Genomic DNA, 22,839 nt, shown 5'->3' with positions numbered 1-22,839 from the left:
CTCAAATTCCACTATGCTGAAGTCCTTTCCAGTGATGGGAGTTAAGTGCTCCTCAGTCAGTGCTATAAGCTAGAAATTCTAATAAATGCAATGATTTTCATTAAGTGATTTTTAAATTTAAATTAATCAGTGTCCTATTAACCACTGCATAGGCTCTCCTGTACTTAAATGCAGGGGTGGGGAAGTCGTAATGCTATGGAAATACCGACAGAGGAAGGATGATGGCAGTGGGGGGGAAGAGGAGTGAATTAGCAGCAGGCAGTGTTCAAAGATAGGAAAGGAAAATAAATTTTTTGAGGCAGACTTGTAAGATGAGTTGAGACTTTAGTATTTAATCCTAGACTACAGTTGCATTTTCAGAAGTCTTATATACAATGGCAATAAGTCCTTTCCCTAGTTTTAGATAATGGCCAAAAGCCATGCTGACCTCCAAATTCCAAACTGAGGTTAGAGGATGATTTCTCAAACTTTCACAGCCTAGAAAGTGACACTAGTGCTAATCCCCAAGTCAGCTCTCCCAAAAAATCATAGCTGGCACTTGCTATATATTTGGCTTAGTAAACATTGCTAGACCACTGACATGCATGCTGTTGCTACTCTTGACTGTAGAATGCCAGGGACTGAATCAGGGGACAAAGAATAGAGTTCAATAAATCACTCAAAGAAATTGCGAGTTGTGTGAGTGAGATTAATGTCTTCAATAAATAATTCAACCTTCTTAGATTAAAGACATTAATCTCACTCACACAAGTCGCAATTTCTTTGAGTGATTTATTGAACTCTACTTTTCGTCTCCAATTCAGTCCCTGACATTGCTTTAGTGTAACTTCACTAGAGCTCTAGCAGAGAATGCAAGTTGATGTTTGTGGCCAATCTTCAAGAGTTGTACACCACAAAAACCTGAATTTCAGTTTGATATTGACAGAAGTAGGTTTGTATGCAGTGTTGTATCCATGTCAGTTCCAGGATATTAGAGACAAGGTGGGTGAGATAATATCTTTTACGGGACCAACTTCTGTTTGAGAGAAGAGGTTGTGTTTACACACATCTGAAGAGCTGTGTAAGCTCAAAAGGTTGTCTCACCAACAGTTGGTCCCATAAAAGATCACCCACCTTGTCTCTAAAAGTTGCTTTGCTGTCGATGCATTAGTAACTAATAGGACAGTAGTGACTAAGGGAAATAGCCACAAAACTGTATTTGCTGCTTCCTTGATTTCAAGTACCATTTTTGGGTGCACTGACAATTAATTCTGCCCTATTAGCACTTTACCATTAAAATCTAGAAGGTGGCGGCTGCAGCAGTGGGAATGGCTGATATGAGAAGGCCATAACAACCCTGAGACAGTGATGAGTTTTACATAAATTCCCTTAAACCAGGCAGGAAGGGAAAGGGCTACTGCAATATAGGCACCAGCTACCAGAACAGTTACCCCAAAATAGTCTGTCCAATAACTTAGGAAAGTAAGTATAATGTTAAAAAAACAAAAATAGAACCACAGCTGTGATGATGGCAAACTAAAGTAACTTAAAACTAATTAAACCGAGTCCCTCGTGATAGTATTGTATTATACTGCTAATGTCCTATAACACCTTTATATATTCGAGAGATGGGTTTCCCAACCCACTTTTCTTTACAAAATAAACACTGTACTGCTCAGATCTGCCATTCCGAGTTCAGATGAAAGCAGGCGTATACTAATCAGCTGAGGCTTACAGTCCTAGATTGATTTATACAAAGACTGTCGCTCTGTATAGAAGTTGATATCCCCATTAGAGCTACTCACTGCAGAAGGCTTACATTTCAGCATTTTGAATCTTTTAGCTCAGTTAAGGAGAAGCCAAGTTTTTAAAGAAATGGCTAGTTACAGCAAAATTTAAAAAAATCTTTTATTTACAAATTCAAGTATATAAATGCTTTACATTACTGTTTCAGTGATACAAAGGAAAAGGTGTCTAGCCAAAAAGCCCTAGGACATGTCTAGAGATTGACCATTTTCATGTATACAGAGAAAGTAGCTCTTATAGTAATGCAGCGCTCTTTCTTAAAGCCAAGATTGCCCCTCTACTTGCCATAATTGTAATACTCAACTTAGAAAGTTAAGCTTTCACTCAAACAAATTTGCTACTGGATAAAAAGTCACATTATGAATGACTTGCTTTACTTAACACTCACTCATGAAGTTAAATACTACTAACTTGAAATTGCAGATGCTTCCTGGATTTTAAGTACAAAATTATTTTTTAAGCAAGTTTCATGCCAGAAAGTTCAGTTTTTGCAGACTTCTACTTTCCCAATGGCTCAGGTTAGGAAACCTATATAATCAAATACAGTATCAATTCTACAGATACAACAGATGGACAAAGACAGCTTCCTTTTAAAATGTGATATTTTATACAACAGTGGGAAGCTATTTGTTTTACCAGGAGGAAATGCTTTTCCATTCTTTGAGGTCTCACCTTAACATTTCCATAAAGAGCTACCAAAAGCAGCAGTAAATTTTCTGGACTTTTGCAGGGAAGTCAAGAATAATATGCAGGCAGTATGCTAGTATTCAGATTTAGCGTTAATCAGAATCTAAATCCTGGACCACCTCATATTCAAACTCCTGCAGAATATCAGAGTGGTATTTGACCCATGTTCTGCTCCTGATACCCCTGCCATCTTCATCACTGAAGCTCCCATCAGATTCTAGAGAAAAAACAATAAATGCTTCAAACTACATATTAAAATCTTTGTAGTTAAAGATCAGTTATGGTTCAGGAATTATTAAATACTTAACCTGCCCTCTGCCAAAGAATTACAAGTTCTGCATCAGATGAGTTTTGAGTTGTACTCCTTTTCAAGGCAGTGATGCTAACTTTGCACATATCATCTTTTAACTGAGGGTTTCAATGTAGCTAAGAAGTCTCAATTTAATAGGAAAATGGGATTTGCCCAAGATCATTGGCAAGAGTTAGGAACTGAATTAATCTCCAAACCTCATATGCCTTATCCTGCAACTCTCGACAGTTAAACCAGCTTGATAAGGATTTCTAATGAAGAAATTCCTCAGTCAGCCACTGAAGATGAGTTCATCCATTTAAGACAAACATCAAATGAGAATCCACAAATACAGGTTACTCCATATGGCACAGAGGGGCCAGGTAGAAGTATTTTCCCTTTGTTCAAGATTTTTCATGGAAAGAAGAGTTTGTAGAAGTCTCCATCACCTCAGTTCTAATGGGCTTTCACAACATTGAAAGACTTAAAAGGAATTGAGAAGTTAAGTTCTACTTGCCAATACTTGAACACGTGTGAGATACGTGAAAGTGAGGAACAGTTTATTCCTATCATCCACTGATAGTTGTGGAACAAATCATTCAAGACTACCTTTGAAGTCTCCAATTTAATGAGCCCTCCCATTCCCCAAGAACATCTCCATTCAGTAATGATTCCACCTTAGATTGTGACATTATAGCTAGCACAAGTGAAAGTGAACGCCATCAGAACATTTAAGCCTCATCCCCTAAATGGGCAGAAGAGCAGGGAGTACTGACAATGAAATACCTCCATCTTTTCCTTCTCCGTCTTCATCTTCCTCAGGAAGGAACTCCTCTTCATCAGGATAGTCATTACGCCAGTTATTCTCATTGTTTTCATCATCTTCATCATCATATATTTCTTCAGAAATATGATCATCATCTACCTGCATGTCAATAGGGAAAGGACTGTTCAGAGGAGGAAAAAAGAGTCAGAGGAGGAAAAAAGTCACAGGAAAAAACTAAGTGATTTCTCCATCAGTCTACATAGTGTAAGATGAGGAAGAAAAAAATATTCGCTAGTGATACTTAGTTACAGTGACACCACCCAAGAGTTAAAATGATGTATTGTAGCCTCAATGGGCAAGATCACAGTCTGTTCAGGTCTGGCATAACTTATGTTGTTAGTGCATGCAATAAAAGTTTAGTACTGTGTTAAGGAAATAAAACTATCCTAATAGAAGACCACTGATGTGGTTGCTCCATTACCTATTTTGGGCACTGATGAAATTGCAAAATTAATTCCACCCACTCCAGTTGCACTTCAGTGGTTGAATGAATAGTAGTTTTGAGGAAAAAGTTAGCTATTTGAAGTGAAAAGTGATAAAGCAGTGTTTAATTTTGGTGAAGGGAAAAAATGGATCAGAGGATATGCAATGAAAGAGCTTCTTAACAGTGCCTACTATTGAAATATGAAATCACATCACAACTGAAGCACAGCTGTTCTCTCACTATATATAATGCACAAAAATTGACTGAAACCGTTTAAAGTACTCAAATTAGGAAATGCCAGAAATAAGGCTGCCTATGCAACCGTATTTTGGCCCTCTTTGTGCCACCTTTTGTGTAGGCATAGCTGCTCATCAACAAGAAGCAAGTTTGACTACTGTTAGTCCTGGAGACCACACAACTGAAGTATGAATGACCCAGATTCTTTTCTTGCTTGTGCATTGTTTACCAAGTTCCAATCAGTTACACCTGTGCAAACACAATGAAAACAATGGAGTTATATAGGTGTGTTATGTCGGGCATAATTTTCCCTGTCAATATGGAAAGAACCTAGGTTGAGTTTGCAAGACTGGTAGTCAGAAAAAGCATATTTGATACAAAAGTCATTGAGCTGCAAAATGGCATTTTGCATTATCATGATTTTCAGACTAGGACAATGTAATTGAAGCATGTTTGTTTCCATTAGCTTCTTTCATTACTACATAAAGTCTGGTTTTTCATTTCCTTGTCCTTACCAGTTCATATTCCTGTCTGTAAGGCTGCACAGAGAGGATGTTCTGGATCCAGCCAGGAGTTGCTGTTTCCATGTAGTAAATATCATAAACATAATCCTCTTCCTTCCCATGGTGTTCTAATCCTTTATCATTCTCAGACACAGTTAAACGCTCACGGATCATTTCTACTGCATTGCAAAGAATCGCATCTGGATCATCAGTTTTCTGTTATCAAAAAAACCACCACCAATATTTCATTGAAGTCACACACAGTGAGTTTTTAAGTGAGCTATAAATAAAACATTTATCCTTAATGCCACAGATAGGGCAAAGTAAAAACTTTCTTCAAGTTATTTTACAAGTTTGACTATTGAAAGCTTTAGATTGCTGATGCTCCAAATAAGTTACAATATGACTATCTGGGAGCAGGGTAGGGTACACTGGAGAGTCTTTCCATAACCCAAACATTTTCTTTCTGTATAGTTAATGGATAGTGTGTGTTCACAGCAGTTTAATAGAATTTGAGACTTTCAGCTTATATTTGAAAATAAAACATTGAACACTAAATAGAAAATCCACCCATTTTGCTCAGCTCACCAATCTATCCATTTAGAACACCTCAACCTAGAAATGGAAATACTGATTTAAATGGGCATTTCCAAGTGTACTGCTGGCAGATGTCAACCTACTGAAAAGTGAATCTGCAGGAGTTCAGAAACCCACATACCAACTAAACAGTTTCCAGTCAGTTTTAGCATTTTATTTTAGGGAGCAATTTCATTAGTGTTTTTTTCTGTTTTTGGATGGACGGCTCCTCATACATTCGTTAGGCAGAAAGATTTGCATACAGCTGTAACTCAGACTCCATATCACCCATAAATAACGACTGTAGCCTGAAGAAATTCAAATACAGTCTCCCTCTCAAAGTTAAGCCATGGTTGGCCTTCTATAGAGAGACGCAGTAGCACTAGTGTGATTTTTCTACTACAGCATTTTAAAAATAAAGGGTAGAGGCAGCTGTAAATAAAAGCAACTGCTTTCTTGCTTGAAACTACTGCTACTTTGCTGTGTAAACAGATAACGGATTAAAGGTGAAACATGAGTTAGTACATCAGATTCAAAGCAAACTGGATGGGTTGAAAGTCATTGTCTTGTGTCTGGTTTATCCATGGGTAATTCTGAAAGTGTATGTGTGTGTGCGCGCGCACACACACACACACACACACTCTCAAAGTTATTTGTGGAAAGGATCCAAGGACTGTTTCTGTTAGGTCAAGACCAGTTCTATACACTCTGCATAAAAACTTCAGTTATTGAGATATTCTAATCAGCTCTCCCCCTTTATCAACTTGTCTCACTAGTAGCTCTTTAATATTAAACAGAATTGTTTGTTTTTTGCATCATTCAAGTTGAACAAAAACAGATGTCAATTTCCATTTCAGGGTTTCACGTGTTCAAAGTTGGTGGGTTTTCCATACTAGCAAGAAATCTATTAATTTATTTGCAAAGCAATTTCATGTTAATATTTCAAAAAGCTTTCCCCCTCCAAAATTTTGGGCCTTAAATTCACATCTATTCAGCTATTAACACACACAAAAAATAAAATCAGAAACTGGCTCCAAGGGCATACTGTCCACCCCTTGTTTTCTCATTCTGAGATGAGAAATGCACCTAGTTTATTCTTTGTGATTTGGACATTTGCAAGTTGAAGGCAGAGTTTAAGCATTTGAAAACTCATTGCTTTCAGTTAAAATAAAAAAGACTGATCTAATTGTCTTTTTTTAAAAAAGCACAGGCTGTTCCTCAAAGAAACCTGATCCTGAACAGATTTTATATTAAAGAATCTTAGCACTAAAATTATGCACAAGGTACATACTAAAAATGGATATTTTACAATGGAAATGTTAATATGTTCACTATAAACGTCATCTGTGCTATTGATATTTCTGTACACAATAAGGATGTGTTCCATGGCTAAAATATAATCCACTCTGAACCACCATCCATGTACAAATTCATATTAGCGATGGAAAAATTATATTACACCTCTTCCCCCTCCAAAATGTGGATCACCAGCAGTTATACTGCCTTCTTATATCTTTATTGCTGAGAAAAAAAAAAAAAGTGGAAATATCCAGAGTTCACCTTGCAAAGCTGGTAACTGCTTTTAAGAAAAAGCAGTTTTATTAATGAAATCTATAATCAAGACTTAGATCCCCAATTTACACATTACTCATTAAATGAATTGTTAATACACTACAAAGGTTTGTCTGCCTCTGATAGAATTTAATACATATAGTTGTGCAAGTGGATACACATGCTTAAAGTGAATATTAAATATTCTGTACAGTATGACACTGTTGTATTACATTAATATCTGTTGTAGTAGAATTGTTCAGTTATGTAACAAGGTAAAAAGACACCTACACAGAAGTTTAGAGATTGGTCTCATATTTACAGCAGAAAACAATGAACAAGTCCAAAAGACAGGAAAAGCCTGCTGGACCTGCTGAGTCTGCCCCATTGTTTCTGTGTTCCACATTCACAGGAGAAAAAAACAAAACAAAAAACACTTTCCAGTCGATTCTTCCCTATAGCCAGAATCATTTGCAAATTGTGGCTTTGGCAGGCCCATTGTTTCAATTCCATTTAGATTGGCACAAACTCTCCCCTTGCTGGAACAGGTGCTTGAGAGAAATTCCACCCATCAAGTTCAAGTGCTTCCTGAACTATTTAGTCAATTCTGAGGTGACAATAGGGAAACCAGTAAGACAGTCTCTCTCTCTCGTCATTATCCTTACGTCTACAGAAGGGGAAAAAATTAAAGTGGAGAGGGAAATGGAGAATGAAGCAAATGCTGGCCTGGTTTGATTTTTTTTTTTTTTTGCCTAGACACCTCGCAATTAAGATTTATTAGTAACAATGCTATTGGGCTTTTGTAGTGACATACTTCTACCTCTGTTTGGTCAGGCCCAGTGTCAGGTAGCACTGCTATGCATTTTAAAAATCTTTAAGTTCTAATTCAGAAGCAACTGTTAAATGCAACAGAGAAGGACAAAGCTGATTTGTGGAGCCTTGTATTTCCAAACCATTAATGATAGCACTTCACTATTTGAGAAAAGAAATGAATTGAGCAGGTTGCATATCTACCTTTTTGTATGTCAAAAGGTGAAGCCACTACCGCTCCTGAGGACTGAATTGAGGTCCAATCTCAAACACACACCAGAACAAAAATGAGTAAGCAGATGAGACCATATCTAGCATAAACTGAGATTGTGACTGCATATTATAGCTCCTATTTTCTATTCTAAAAAGAAATCCTGCGGAGTCACATTTTGGGAGCCGCTATTCCTTCCCACCTTGCTTTCCTCATGCTTATTAGGCTTTTGGGGGGAAGACTGAAGCTGACTGAGGGAAATGGGCAATAGCTGCAAGTAGTCTAATCTGAACAGAATGTTTGTTTGTAAACAGTCAACATGCACTTTGAGCACTTGTTCAAATATTACTGAATGCTGTGTAAGGCTAAACAAAATCATTTGAATAAGCACTCTTATCAAAATGAATTATTGCACTCAGCTGCCAGCTGTTTATCAAGATGCAGCATTTTCAGCAGGAGTTGCTCAATTTTTACTGCTGGCAGTAGAATAATTTTTAAAAGTTTTTCAGTTACCACATTCTCCTTGCCCACACTGATGTTTACTTCTCTCTCTAACAGAAAGTTTTTCATCTTCTCAGAGCTGTGATCCACTGGTAATGGGAATGCTGAATGGGTTTATTCTCATATATGCTATATAATACAATGCTTCCTTCAATATCACCCTCCTCCCACCCCACAAAAGCACAATATTCTGCTACATGCCACAATCATGAAAGAATTTAGAAGACTCATAACATACTGTACATATAGCAACCATGTGAAACAGACAACTTTGTCAGACTTAGAATTCCACCAGAAACTGAGCAGAGATTCTTGCACCTGTATTTTAAGTTGCAAGATGACTGCAAGATTATGAAAGTTACCAAACTAAAAACACACAAAGCTCAAAAAACTCTACTCATCTATGAGAGTGTCAAGCACAGGGGCCTAAGCATTAATTTCAGAAAAATTTGGAATATTTCTACTCAGAGTTGCTAAAATAATCTTCCAAACGTGAACAAAACAGATAGTGTTTCCTCAGTCTACAGGAAGAGGAGATGCCCCTACTGCTGCTCCGACTTGTCAAGCAGCAGAGTTAAAATAAAAAGGCTCAGATTGGTTTCACAGCTGCTATTTAAAAATAGCAAAGTCCTTAAATACCATATCAATCTCACTTTGCTGCTGCTTGTGGGAACTATGAGCATCAGTAGAATCAGGTGCTGGAGTTATTATTCAGGAGGAAGCTCAGTCAAAGAAGCAGAGGCCTCTTCTCTCCACCAGCCTTTTCTGCAGATGATAGGGAATTCTGAAGGGTTGGGGACATGCACACAGAGCTCCTCATTTCTAGCAACTAAACGGGGTGAAGCTTTGAGTTTTCTAAATCTATTAGTCAGAGGCTTATTTGAGAGATTAAACCTCGACTTAGGGCCCAGAGAAGACACTAGTAGAAATCCATGCACCCTCCCCTACTCCATAGAGCAGAGGTGGGCAAACTTTTTGGCCCGAGGGCCACATCGGAGTTCCGAACCCATATGGAGGGCCAGACAGGGAAGGCTGTGCCTCCCCAAAAAGCCCAGCCCCTGCCCCCTATCTGCCCCCCTACAAAACCCCTTCCCCATCCACTGCTCCTTGTCCCCTCACCACCCCCCTACCTAACCGCCAACCCAGGAGCCCACCCCCATCCAACCCCCCTGCTCCCTGTGCCCTCACTGCTCCAACCGGCCCCTGGGACTCCCATGCATATCCCACTGCCCCTGCTTCCTGTCCCCCGAAATCCCCTACTCTTTATCCAACCCCCCACTCTTCAACCCCAATCATGCCGCTCAGAGCGCCAGGACTGGTAGCCGCACTGCCCTGAGCCAGCCACGCCACCGCGCAGTCAGAGCACCAGGGCAGGCTGGCGGCTCTAGCAGCCCTGCTATCCAGCAAGAGCTCGCAGCCCCGCCGCCCAGAGCACTGACAGCACAGCAAGCTGAGGCTGCGGGGGAAGGGCAGGGGATGAGCATCCCTGGCCAGGAGCTCGAGGGCCAGGCATGATGGTCCCACAGGCCATAGTTTGCCCACCTCTGCCAGACAGGTTGTTCCAGGAGGCTGCACTTCTCACTAGGACTTAAGTAGTAAGACCCACCTCACCAGCATCTTTTATATTTTGCTCAGGCTAGGTTAAATCCTCCAGCTGTCAGATTCAAAATCACTGACAAATACAGAAGAATCTTTCCAGTATGCCCACCTATGCAATTTTACTGCACTAAAATGCAATTTAATTTGGCTAGTCAGTAGTGCACAAGTCTCAATACCAACCTGTGTGTGTGCTGCAGCGATATTGGGATCTCTTTCTACTTCCTCCTCTTGTACTACATCAAACAACTGGAATTCCCCCAAATAACTTGAACTTCCATAAATTGCAGTGCTTTCTTGGTGTGAAGTGTCTTTGTTTGCTTCAGGGTCCAGTTTGGCACCCTCATTTGTCTCCTCGCCATTTGCGTCAAGCGCAATTGTTTCTCTTTCAGCACAGTTTGGCCGGTGGCTGGTTATGATGCGGTACCGGTTTTCCTGCCTCTTCACCTGCTTGGAGGAGCGAAGGTCTTGAATGATTCTTTGAGTGCTTCCTAAAGAGGGTCGCAGAATCTCTGCTGCTTTATCTCGAGTAATAGCTTCTTGTACATACTTCTGAACAGGCTCATTCTGGACAGAGAGAAAGGGGTGGGGGGGGAGAAGGTCAAAACTACTGACTTAAAAACCAGAATCGCCCTCCTCCCTAAAAGAGTTTTGTGCATATTATTGTTACAAGTTACCAAGACTGGAGTAAACTGAAAGATGCAAGTCAAAAAATTTATTACTGGTTGTTTACTTCGTTCATTTGACAGTCTAACCTATTTTATTCTATATAGGTTCTTATACCACACAATTGTATCTGCATGTCTTCCAGCAGTGCATTAACCAACATGATAAACATGTCCTGTTGTTCTTTTATCCACCACTCAGGAGAAGTGTGCGCTGTGGAATATCATGTTATGGTACGGTGGGTTGTCTGGAATATAAAGTTATTACTATGCATTTGTTAGAGAAGACAAGGTCAAAAAACATGCTTTAAGTGACAGGTGGTGAGGTTTGTGATGGTCCTTGTACTTGCGGGAGTTCATTCCACAGTGTCAGGCTAGTCCCCAAGAAAGTTCTGTCTTCTGCACAGATGAGCTTTACCCTCATTGCAGGGAGTTCCATTGTGCCAGAGGAGTGAAGCTGTTAAATACTGTCTTCATCCCAGAGTTTCAGTTGGTCTTTTATGTATCCTGGGCCCATGCCATGAAGTACTTTAAAAATAAGGGCTAGGACCTTGAACTTAATTTGAAGTTCAAGGAGAAGCCAGTGCAGAGGAGAGGTCCAAGATGCTTGTGGTAGCCTGTGTTGCTGAGGAGACATGCTACAGAATTCTGTAGTAGTTTGAACTTCCTAGGCACTGAAGGCTTTGGGGCCCAGTACAAAGCATTGTTGTAGTCCAGCTGAGAGGTGACAAAGGCATGGTAACTGAGGTCATCATGCACCAGGATGAGACAATCACCCAGGCATAGGAGATAATAGAAAATGTTACTCATGGACACTGCTACATGACCATTTCAGCAAGGAATTAAAGAGTCTTCTTAAACTATGCACTGAACTGATCAATTGTGGGTGTGTACCTTCAATCAAATGAAACTACACCATGGCTGTGAACTCTTCAAAATGCTTTCCTCTGTCCACTAGCAACACTTCTGTCTTCCCATGCATCTGAGGAAGTGGGTATTCACCCACGAAAGCTCATGCTCCAAAACGTCTGTTAGTCTATAAGGTGCCACAGGATTTTTTGCTACTTCTGTCTTACTCATTCAGCCAGCTATTTTTCCATTAAAGAGCTGAGCTCATCCAAGCCCTGGGCCATCTTGGTGGTCATATGTTGTAAAGAATAGGCTGAACTGTCTCATCTACATATTGCAGACATCAGAGTCCATGTTTGTCTGACTAGTTCATCTAATGGCTGTCTATAGATGTCAAAAAGTACCAGAGAGAGAACTGATCTTGGTAGAAGTCCACAAGCAAGGAACCTAATAGTGGAAGTACATTTTCCCCTCACTACTCATTGGCTCAATCCCTCCAGGAAAGACGCAAATATTTTAGCCCTTTACACTGGACCCTTACCACCACTCAGGTGAGAGAGAGCTAGTCAGTACATTTCTCTATATTTGCACAGGACTTACAGGTGACAATGGGGGAAGAAATACATTTAAAACAGGATTATAAAAAAGCATTAAAATGGGTAGGGGGACTTCGAGGCAGGTGGAGGACCCAAAGCAACCTCAAAAAGTGAATTCGATGTTGATTAGATTTCAGTATGACTGTCCCCTCTTCTGGGCTTGGTTTGTAGGTGCCGACAGAGCAGACCATTAAATGACTGAGCAGCGGCATCACCCAGAGGAACTTAATGGGCAGGACAAAGTGGTGTCCGGCGCCCAAACAGGAGAGCCCTGGTTAGACACGAGATGTGCGATGGGGACCGAGCTATCATCAAACCCTATTCGCTGCCGGGCTGGTCTCTGGGGCCAGGCAGATTGGACCAGCCTGGAGGCAAAGGAGAGAGGGAGGCTCCCGCTAACCAAGGGGGGTGGCCAGGGCCGGGGTCCCGCTAACTAAAGGAGTTGCTCTGTGGGGAGCCCCCGCAACCCAGGGATGGAGCCGCTCTGGGCTGGGGGAGGCCCCACGGAGCCCGCTCTGGGCTGGGGGAGGGGGCGGACCAGGACAGGAACCCCGGCGCTGGGCCCGGCCCTGCGGTACCTGCGAGGACACGGTGGTCACCAGCTTGAAGAGACTCTTCTCCACCGGGTCGCGGGGGGCCGCGGGGCCTGGCTCGGTGCGCTGCCGCTTGCAGGCGATCACCAGGGCCTCGGCCGGCTCCGACCCGCCGCGCTTCCGCTTCACGCGCAGCACCGCCGCGCGCTCCATGCCGGCCGCCGGGCCGCGCAGCATGCTGGGATAGAGACCCGCCACAAGCAGCGCTGCACCCCGCCCTTTGGGTGCCGGGGGCGGAGCTTTTTACTATGCACTAACCCGCCCGCTATTGGGCAGGGTCCGGACTAGAAGCCCCGCCCCCTGACTCTCCCCTCTCCGGTCGCGTGCGGTTCTTTTTCCCGCAATGCAGTCTGGGAAGACGGTGGCCGGCTGTTCTCGCGCCTGACAGGGCGGTAAGGAGCGGCCGCCCCGCCGCGCGGCGCTGGCCCTAAGGGGCGGGGCTCGGTAGCCGGCCCGGCGGCTGGGTTGGGCCGCAGCTGGGCTATGCCCGTGGCTCCCTGCGCCGTCGCAAGGCGGGGCCGCCTCCCGTGCAGGTCTCCGGGCTGGTAACGCCTCCACGGGTCCTCCTTGCTCCCGGGAACGGGCAGCTCTTGTCCTAGGGCCACTTATAGCTATCGGGCTCCCCCCGCCATCTCCCAGGCCTTGAGGCGGGGTCCCTCCCCCACTCCCGCCCTGAGGCGCCTTCCCCTTGTTTCTGCGGGTGAGCGCCCCAGTCAGCTGCCATGTCCGTAGACTCATAGTGTTAGGGCTGGAAGGGAGCTCAGGCGGTATCTAGTCCAACCCCCTCTCAGAGCAGGACCAATCCTTTGAATTAGATCGGGGTAGGCAACCTATGACACGTGCCGAAGCCGGCATGTGAGCTGATTTTCAGTAGCACTCACACTGCCAGGGTCCTGGTCACCAGTCTGGGGGCTCTGCATTTCAATTTAATTTTAAACGAAGCTTCTTAAACATTGTAAAAACCTTATTTACTTTACATACAACAAAATTTAATTATATATTGAAGACTTATAGAAAGAGAACTTCTAAAAACGTTAAAATGTATAACAGGCGTGTGAAACCTTTCAATTAGAGTGAATAAATGAAGATTGGGCACACTACCTCTGAAAGGTTGCTGATCCCTGAATTAGATAAAGAAATATTAAAAGACATCATACAGTGAATGAGGGGCATGCTTCACAGAGGTTAGAAATAGCCTTTTACTACTAGTATTTTTATTTTATTCTTTAGAAAACTTGCTTATATATTTCTCTTCTGGATTGTCATATTGGTAGTGTTCACAGAAGAAGTGCATCATAGTGAGTAATCATAAATGAGAGGATAGCATATAAGGATTGGGAGAAAGTTACAAGTATCAAGAGTGTAATAGAATAAGGCAAAAGATGGAAGAGCAAGGAGGTTACTAATGAGTAAGACTACAGTTTAGTCATGGGTATTTTTAGTAAAAGTCATGGACAGATCTTGGGCAAGAAACAAAAAATCATGGCATGTGACCTGTCCATGTCTTGTACTATAAATACCTCTGACTAAATCGTAGATGCTGGGGTGAGGGTGGTGGGGCGTGCCAGCAACGCTAGTGCTGCTCCGCGGAGAGCTCTGGCACGCCACCACTGCTGCGGCCGGGGACAGCCCAGGGACCTGCCACTACTCCTGGACTGCTGCTCTGGAATCAGCTGCTTGGGTGGCCTTGTTGTCAGCTGCATCTGCTGCTGCAGAAGTCACAGATGTCCCAGAAAGTCATGGGATCCGTGACTTCCAGGATCTCCATTAAAGACTCACAGCCTTACTAATGAGATGCTTAGGAATGAAGGCTATAAAACAGGGAGGAGGAAGAGTTAGTATATGTCATAACATAACTTGTATTTTGTTTAAACAGGTTTCTGATAACAGGACAAAAAATTGCAATTATTTGAATTGAAGCCAGCTCCACAAAACTGTCTTCACAGTACACAAAGAATACAAACAATGAAGGTCTTCTGTGGAAGGGCCAATCCAACCACAGGTTCTGTGGAATGGTTGGAGGAAGATGAGAACTATGACTACCATCAGGAGATTGCAAGGTATGATGGGAGAAAACACTTGATCCTCTCCTTAGATGCAGATTAATGAATTGTAAAAAAAAAAAATAAAAAAAAATGAATGCAGTGTGAAGCTAACAGTTTCAAATAAATTGTTTGTATCCTTTATAAGTGAGTAGAGTGGAGGGTGGAAGCACTTTTCTAAGCAGGCTTTCTACATCACTAGTTAAAACAAGAATAATTTGAAATTAAGATGTTACTTACATTTACCTTTACAGAAAAAGCCTGTGGAACCTGGGATTAATAATATTATTTAGACAGGTTTCAGAGTAGCAGCTGTGTTAATCTGTATCTGCAAAAAGAACAGGAGAAATTGTGGCACCTTAGAGACTAACAGATTTATTTGAGCATAAGCTTTCGTGGGCTAAAAACCACTCCATCGGATGCATGCAGTGGAAAATACAGTAGGAAGATATATATACACAGAGAACATGAAATAATGGATGTTACCATTGTGGAAGTACGGAAAGAACTGACAGGGATTTGTAGGGGATCTTCATGCATGACAGTCTCTGTTAGCAAGAGTTAGGCTAACTGTAACCCTAATAACATGAGATTTGTAGAAGCAAGGATTGTGTGAGGCGAGTGGAAAAGAACTGTGTGAGAAGTTGTTTTTCGACCTTGTGTATATAAAACAATATGTAGACTGGCTTCTCTTAATTGAGAAAAACAAGATATCAGGATGACCTATGTATAAACAAAATGCAGCTGTTGCTTATTATTGTCTGTAACAAAAATGTAAATGCTTGCTGTAATTGTTTACCTGTGGAGAGACCTGTCTAGGAAGGGGAGACCTTTTGTCCTAATGCACTCTGTCCCTGTTGTAGCTGCTAAACAGAATAAAGTATCTGACTCTGCTGCACCCAAACAAAAAGCGAGAACTGAGTTTTTCTCTGACACCATACACACTATAACAAAAGGTTTCAGAGTAGTAGCCAAGATGGGGAAATAGTTTTATTTTGTGTAATGACCCATGGATTTATTTTGTGTAATTTCCCCCCTACAGTTCCTCACACCTTCTTGTCAACTGCTGGAAATGGGCCGTGTGTGTGTACATACCTGCTGTATTTTCCACTGCATGCATCTGATGAAGTGGGTTTTAGCCCACAACAGCTTATTCTTAAATAAATTTGTTAGTCTCTAAGGTGCCACAAGTACTCCTATTATTTAGACAGTTATTTAGGCTAAGTTCACCTGTATCTTAACTTATACCAAGTGGAATGTTGTAAAAATACTAACTGAAGTAGCTTCACCCAAGCATTTCCTTTATTAATGGATGATTATCTAGGCTGAGATTTTGATAGGCACTGAAGTGAAATAAGTGTCTGAATCCTATCAACATTTAGTGGGAGTTAAGTATCTGACTCTCAAGCTCCTCTGAAAATCCCAGCCATAATAGTTTCTCATTGATCATATTGTTGTAACAACCTTTTAGTAGTTGAAAGTAATGATCAAAGAGATCAAATGACTGGATCAGCTTGTTGGGTTTTTTAAAATGGTGTTCAAATCAGACAAATTAAAAAACCCATGCATTTATTTGTCCTCCTCAGGTTGGGGGAAGAGTGTCTGTGTAGGGGGAAAAATACAGTGGCTGGTACCTTAAGATCCACGTAGTATTTAAATTGGTACTGATAATAACCTGAGTGATTACGTATGTGCAATATATATATATAGAGAGAGAGTATGTGTGTTATAAAATCACTCAGAGTATTATCAGTGCCACTTTAAATAGCATGAGGATTTCGACTTATTAGCCAGCTCCAAACCAGTGCTCTGTGGTTAGTACTCCCTTTCTACAGAGCTGTCTATAAAAAGAGGACACAGTTTTCTTTCCCTAGTTCCTAATTACTAACCTATTGCATCTGACATTCTCTGTCATTAGTAGTTGTTGATGATAACTCACCCATAGGTGCATGTATTTGCTCTGTACTGATTTTTCTAAGAATGCTCAAGATAGAGTATACTGCAGCAATTAACAGAAAAAAAACAAAGAATTATACTACATGTAACAATTCATAGCTCATTAATTCATTTATACATGCCACTCAAAATGGGAAAATCAAACAGCCTCTTAAATGGACAAATCACTGTGTCACAGTAACTTACTCACTCACTAGGAATAATTGCTTCACAGTGATGATTCTTCTCTGCTAACAAATTTATATTGTGGTGGTTAATATGCAATGCTTTGATCTGTAAATTCTGTTTTATTTTCAGATCATGCTATGCAGACATGCTGCATGACAAAGACAGAGTGAGTATAGAAAGTAACTTGAATGGTGAAAAAATGTCGTGTTCCCTTCCCCTCAGCAGCTCCCACTCCATGATTGTACAGGTTCCTCTGGAAGTTGAAGTATTTTGCTATCTGCACTTTCTAAGACCCAGTGATGATATTTGGGGTACCCAGGACTCTGAGCTACCTTGTTAACCTCCTGCCTCCAGTGTGAGGAAGACTTGCTTGTTACTCCTGGGAGAATTCTGCACCATTGTGCATGTGCAGAATTCATGTCCCTTGCAGATTTCTTTGCTTCCCTGCAGAAAAATAACTTTCTGATGGGGAAGGAAAGGGAAGCCACAAGAGTGGTCATGTATGTTTTGGGTGCCTAGGGCAACCGGCACAGGTAAATCACAGTGAGGTAGAGGGTGGGGCTGGGGAATATTTGACTGGTGGCTTCTACCCTGTGGTGGGCTCAGCTAGTCCTGGCTGGGCTGGGGAGGATGGGACTTTGTATGCCCCTGTATGGCATCTGGGGCTGGGGCAGATCCACCCCAAGGTTTATCCCCAGGCTGCAGGAAGCTCTGCAAACTCTTCCCCTGTCTCCCCTCCCCCAGCCCTCTGCTTCCTGCACCCATCGCTCCTTAGCTGCAGTGGGAGGGATCACTGTATGGGGAGATGCTCTCCCATCCACCCAACCCCCATGCATCCAGATCCCTCATACTCAGACCCTTCCGCCAAGCCTCTGGCCCCAACACACACCCAGAACTCCCCCGCCGAGCCCCTCTCCTCCTGCACCTGGACCACTCTGATGAGCCACCAGCACTTTGATCTCCAGCCCACCAAGCCTCAACCAGCTGCCCTTGGATTCCCACCACACTGAGCACCTCTCCACCAGCATCTGGACTCCCCCATTGAGCTCCCCACACCCAGACCCCCCTGCCGAGCTCTATCCTTCCCAGTCACCACCCCCCACTGAACCTGTACCACCGTCACTTGGAGCTCCCTGCAGAGTCCCATTACCGTTGCACCCAGATGCCCTCCACACCCAGATCCCCCACTGAGCTGCCTGAACCCAGATTGCCCCACACCAAACCCTCTCAATCCACACCTGATCCCCCCCTCCACTAAACCCCTCCACACTTGGTCCTGGCTTGCTGAGCCTGCCTGCCCACACCTGGTGCACCTGTGATCACTCACATCTGTGCAGCCAGTGGCCTCTTCTCCCAAATGCTATACTGGAGTCTCCACATTTATTTGACAAATACAATTTTCAGAATTTTTCAGAATTTTAAAATATTGTGTGCAGAATTTTTATTTTTTTGGTGCAGAATTTTAAATTTTTTGGTGCAGAATGCCCCCAGGAGTAATATATAATTCCATAGTAGTATCTGTACATACATTTCCCAATGATATTAACAACTGCTAATGTGACTATTGCTTTCATTTATCACCTCACATGACATTCTTTGGTGAGCCAGAATCAGGATATTCTTATAACCTCCTTGCCAGTTAGCATTAAGGGGTTTTTGGGTCACAGGCCCCAATCCTGCAATGATAGCCATTCAAGCCTGACCAGGGCTGGCTAGCTAACATCTAATTAACAGTGTTAAAAATTGCACTGGCATCCAATGAGCCACTGCTTCCAGGGCTCAGTGTTGCTCATATGGTAATGGTGGGGAACTTTTCTAAACATTTTGTTAGGATAGATGGAAACACTGTTTCTTCTGCAAGAACTGATGTTAAGGAGGAGAGAATGTAGAAAGATGCTTTTATATGAGTAATAGTCATGCTCTCAACTCTTGACGGGAAAATACTGAAGAGGGGGGCGGGCGGGCGGGCAGGCAGGGTCGGCCAACCTGCAGATTTGCTGCTTGGCTTGTACTGAGTATGCTCACATGGACTGAGCATGCTCAGTAATGCTGCTGAAGCTGCTGCCCTCATTCCCCCCACCCCCCCCACTCCTCATCAGCAGGGACGGGTCACCTCTTGTCTTGATAGGTAAGTAAAGGAGGAGCTGCTTTTCGGTTATGTTGATTTTAGACATGTAATTTTCTGTTATACCTTCAGGGGGCACTTTAGACTCATCTTATAAAATTCAGTTTCTGCAGTAATTCCATCTAGCCTTGTCTGCCTATATGTGGCTGTAACTAAGTTCTTTTTATTCTCCTCCACTTATGCTGTGTTCTTAAATCTTCCAGTTTATGCTAAGGGAGAAGTTGAGGTGATACAACGTCTTAAAATAAGTTGAAGACTTAAAAAAAAAAAAAAATGCCTTAAAGGATTGGTGATCTTTCTGCTCCATCTATGGGTGAATAGTCTCCTAGTGATTCATATCATTATCTACTGTATGTATTCCAGGAGCATGCCTGTAGTGGTAACAGCACTCCAATACCAAGATTTAGAGGGAGATGATGGGACAAAGCCATTAAATAGCTGTACTCTAATTATGTCAAAATAGCCACAGTAGAACTGAGGCTTGGTCTGCACTTAAAAGTTAGGTCGACATAGCTATGTTGATCAGGGATGTGAAAAAACCCCACATCTCCAACCAACATAGCTATGCTGACCTAACCCCACTGCAAACGCAGCTGTGTTGACGGAAGAATAGGTTGTGTCTGTGCTAATGAATTATTCTGGTATAGACTCTGTAGTGTAGATACAGCCCAGTTGTGGTAAAGGATAGAGCTGATCCTGTTAAATCCAGGCAGTAAGAGAAACACAGGCTATCTGTAAAATCTTAGCAAATCATATGCAAGGAAGCCTTAAAAATTGCAATTTTTAAAAATTGAAATACACTGTTTCGTTCACTCTCTTCTGAATAAGGTGTACTACAGTTGGACAGATGGCCTTTCAACACTTTGCTTTATCTTCCTAGCATTAATCTGAGTATGCTCAGACTCTCTCAAAGAAATGAACACAAATAAGCCAAAATTTTGGCAGGAATGTCTGTTTCTTAATATAGTGACAAAAATGAGACAAACATACAGTAATTCATTTGTAATGGAAAAAATGCATCACTGCAACAGATTTAACGGACAAGATATGAATGTAGTAGATATGATTCCAAGGAGACCCAGTCAACACTTAAATTGTACTCTAGATTCACACCTGTTACCAGAAACCTTAAAGCATTTTATTCATACAGGATTGTTCTGTAAGGCCTGGGGCCAATGTACTGTACTTGGCCTACAAAAATATACATGTTGGACTACGAATACCGTTGAGTATTTAAGAATAAAATGAAGATTCGATTTAGGCAGTTCTCTTGTTTGTATATGTTATGTTAACATTATCAGTCCTATTGATTTTGGTCTGTTGCAACACATTTTGGCTCTGTGTGCAAAGAAATGGAGTACATATGTTCAGCATGCTTGGGGACACCTTTCCGTTCCGTTGCCATTTACATACACTGATGTAAATACCTCGCTGCAATAAGCAGACAGTGTAAGGTGTAAGGAATGCAGTTTCTTTGTCCTAATAAATACCATAAGTACAAGCTGCGTATTCTGCAGCAAACTTGACCTGACTTCTGTGGTATTCAGTACAGTACACTGGAAGTTTCCTTGGCAATCTCAGATAAATTAAAAATGTGAGGAATGTTGGACTCAGGGCTGGTCTACTCTACCGCTCAAGTCGAAGTAACTTACATTGCTCAGGGGAGTGAAAATGAGACCACCCCCGCACCCACCCCCCTTGCGATGTAAGTCACATTGACTTAACATGGTATTCACACCGGGCTGTGTCGGCGGGAGACAGTCTCCCACTGACATAGTTTCCGCCTCTTGCGCAGGTGGAGTAATTATGCTGGTGGGAGAGCGCTTTCCCGTCAGCATAATACATCTTCACCAGATGCACTACGGCGGCAATGTAGTGCAGTAGTGTAGACTTGTCCTAATACAATCAATGCAGTGTCCCCTTTGTTAATTTATTTAATGTTACATTCAATTTCTTCAGTGTTTCCCTTTAATATTCATATGCTACAGTATTTTGATTTGAAAATGTGTTAGGGAAGTTTAGGACAAAGCTGGAGATCTTGGATCTTCTAAGGACAGCTCTCGGATTATTAGATTATTAGAAGTAATAGAAAGTGGTCTGGATTTTTGAGATGAGCATTTTGGTGAAGGTTTGTGATGCAGTGCTCAAGTGAAGTAGTGACATCATTCAGTTTCAGAATTAACACTTACTAAAGTTAACAGACAGTTTATACTTCTCAGAACTATTGGTTCATGCTATTTGCAGGCTCAGGAAGAAACTGAATCGGCTAAACTCAGCTAATGTTTAGAAGATCATCCTGCAACTATGAAAGCTTAAATTCTGGAGCATACTTCTGCAGCAAGTTGGGGGTTCTGCAGGAAATTCTGTGCTTGTAGAATTGAGAATACATGAGGCTCCCATGGATTATGCAATTAAGAACAAGAAAATGCATAATTGCTAAATGGATAATGTTGTAGATTCCCTGATAAACTAGACACACAGGCCAGACCATTCAGCTTTCCATGTTCATCTCATGGGACTTCCATCCTCTGGAAATTTAGCTACTTCCAAAATTGGAATTTCTGAAACCCGTTTTTTTGCTAAGGCAAACTAACTTGCAGGTGATGTTTTGAATATTTAAGCCAGTGTTCCCTAAAGCAGTGGTTCTCAAAGTTGGTCTGCTGCTTGTTCAGGAAAAGCCCCTGGCGGGCTGGGCCAGTTTGTTTACCTGCTGCGTCCACGGGTTTGGCCGTTCGTGGCTCCCACTGGCCGCAGTTTGCCGCTCCAGGCTAATAGGGGCTGCGGGAAGCAGCGTGGACCGAGGGATTTGCTGGCTGCCATTCCCGGCCAGCCAGGGGCTTTCCCTGAAAAAGCAGCAGACCAACTTTGAGAACCACTGCTCTAAAGGGTGTGCGCTGTTTTACACTCTTCTCTCCTTTGGGTGGGCATATGATAGATTAGCCAATGAGGCACACAGACTTCTCAATTGTTATCCAAAGTTTGATTGAATTTATAAAAAATATTTAGCTGGTATGGTTGCAGAGAAAACCTCCAAAATGTGACATGAGTGTAACCCATGCAGCAGTGTCTGCCTGAGTTTGCAGAGATCGTGAGAGGTCTCTGAGACGTATGAACTTCTGTTTCGAAGTGCTGGATCATCAGTACTCTATCCTTTCTTTCCCTTTTAGTATTAGACCCCCCAAAAAAACTTAGTTCACAAGCCAAAGTTCAGGGATGTTTCATAACTCTGTAATTTATGTATTATTTTCTCTTTGCAATTTGATTCCTTTAATTAATTTTAAGATGGTTTTTTTGTAGATGACAATAGATCAGAATGGGCTGTCAAACTCTGCCTCCAGCTAGGAGTTATTCCCATCTGCATCTGGCTTTACAGAGCTGTAAACTCTCTCCCGAAGCATGATTTAATAAAAAAAAAAATCTCTGGATATTGGCAAGGAATTTAAATGTGATGCAGACTTCAGTGAATTCCACTGATGAAACCAGTGGTTTAAGATCACAGAGGAGAATGACATTGAAGCTTTGGAAACAGCAGTGGATGGCCATGGTAATGTTTTGTGTGACAATACCACAGGTTCTAAAGTTTTGAGTTTGAGTTACAGTACAAGCTTGAATTTAAAAAATAATCACTAGTAGGACTCTACAGTGAGTAGAACAGAAAATAAGCTGCGGTTCCAAATGGATTCCAAGTTCCTTGGACCGCATCAACTTGATTTTGTTGTGAAATGTGGTATGGCGCTTCTAATTTCTAGGAAGAACAGTTGGATAATGACCCATGTCCTACTTGTTGAACTTCTGATTTTTGTTCTGAGGAGTAAAGTTCTAAAGTTGTGGCATGGGCTTGAGATCCAT

General features: G+C 42.1%; 2 protein-coding genes across 7 annotated transcripts in view; one reads left to right on the top strand and one right to left on the bottom strand.

The window, feature by feature from the left end:
• Positions 1-1,876: 1,876 nt before the first annotated feature.
• Positions 1,877-12,876, bottom strand: SLC7A6OS (solute carrier family 7 member 6 opposite strand). 2 transcript variants are annotated; one of them, XM_050922738.1, is made up of 5 exons: positions 12,685-12,876; positions 10,180-10,563; positions 4,764-4,967; positions 3,548-3,686; positions 1,877-2,689 (listed from the first exon to the last, which is right to left on the bottom strand). In XM_050922738.1, exons 1-5 carry the CDS (start codon positions 12,874-12,876, stop codon positions 2,565-2,567), a joined length of 1,044 nt encoding a protein of 347 aa, XP_050778695.1. In that variant the 3' UTR covers positions 1,877-2,564. The 2 variants fall into 2 exon arrangements, with proteins under 2 accessions (XP_050778695.1, XP_050778697.1); XM_050922740.1 differs by lacking the exon at positions 1,877-2,689 and adding an exon at positions 2,698-3,244 and having other exon boundaries at positions 12,685-12,860.
• A 122-nt stretch (positions 12,877-12,998) lies between these two features.
• The window catches only part of PRMT7 (protein arginine methyltransferase 7), a 44,443-nt gene continuing 34,602 nt past the window's right edge, over positions 12,999-22,839 (top strand). For 2 of the 5 annotated variants that reach the window (XM_050922697.1, XM_050922692.1), the window contains exons 1-4: positions 13,157-13,399; positions 13,930-13,997; positions 14,576-14,759; positions 16,995-17,031. In XM_050922697.1, the coding sequence (XP_050778654.1) occupies positions 14,665-14,759; positions 16,995-17,031 (132 nt within the window). In that variant the 5' untranslated portion in view covers positions 13,157-13,399; positions 13,930-13,997; positions 14,576-14,664. Of the gene's footprint in view, positions 13,092-13,156; positions 13,400-13,929; positions 13,998-14,575; positions 14,760-16,994; positions 17,032-22,839 lie in introns of those variants that run through there. The other 3 variants (XM_050922694.1, XM_050922695.1, XM_050922696.1) reach the window with 3 other exon arrangements.

The sequence above is a fragment of the Gopherus flavomarginatus genome, chromosome 14 (genome assembly GCF_025201925.1).
Source record: "Gopherus flavomarginatus isolate rGopFla2 chromosome 14, rGopFla2.mat.asm, whole genome shotgun sequence".
NCBI classification, from domain to species: Eukaryota; Metazoa; Chordata; order Testudines; family Testudinidae; genus Gopherus; species Gopherus flavomarginatus.
The sequence above is the reverse complement of the archived record's forward strand: the minus strand, read 5'-3'. Positions and strand labels throughout refer to the sequence as shown.

Excerpts from the sequence above, each read along its gene's own strand:
- SLC7A6OS (XM_050922738.1), bottom strand. The coding sequence starts at position 12,876 with ATGCTGCGCGGCCCGGCGGCCGGCATGGAGCGCGCGGCGGTGCTGCGC. Across the intron at positions 10,564-12,684 it reads TGACCACCGTGTCCTCGCAG|AATGAGCCTGTTCAGAAGTA; the intron begins GTACCGCAGGGC and ends CTCTCTGTCCAG. Across the intron at positions 2,690-3,547 it reads CGGAGAAGGAAAAGATGGAG|AATCTGATGGGAGCTTCAGT; the intron begins GTATTTCATTGT and ends TTTTTTCTCTAG.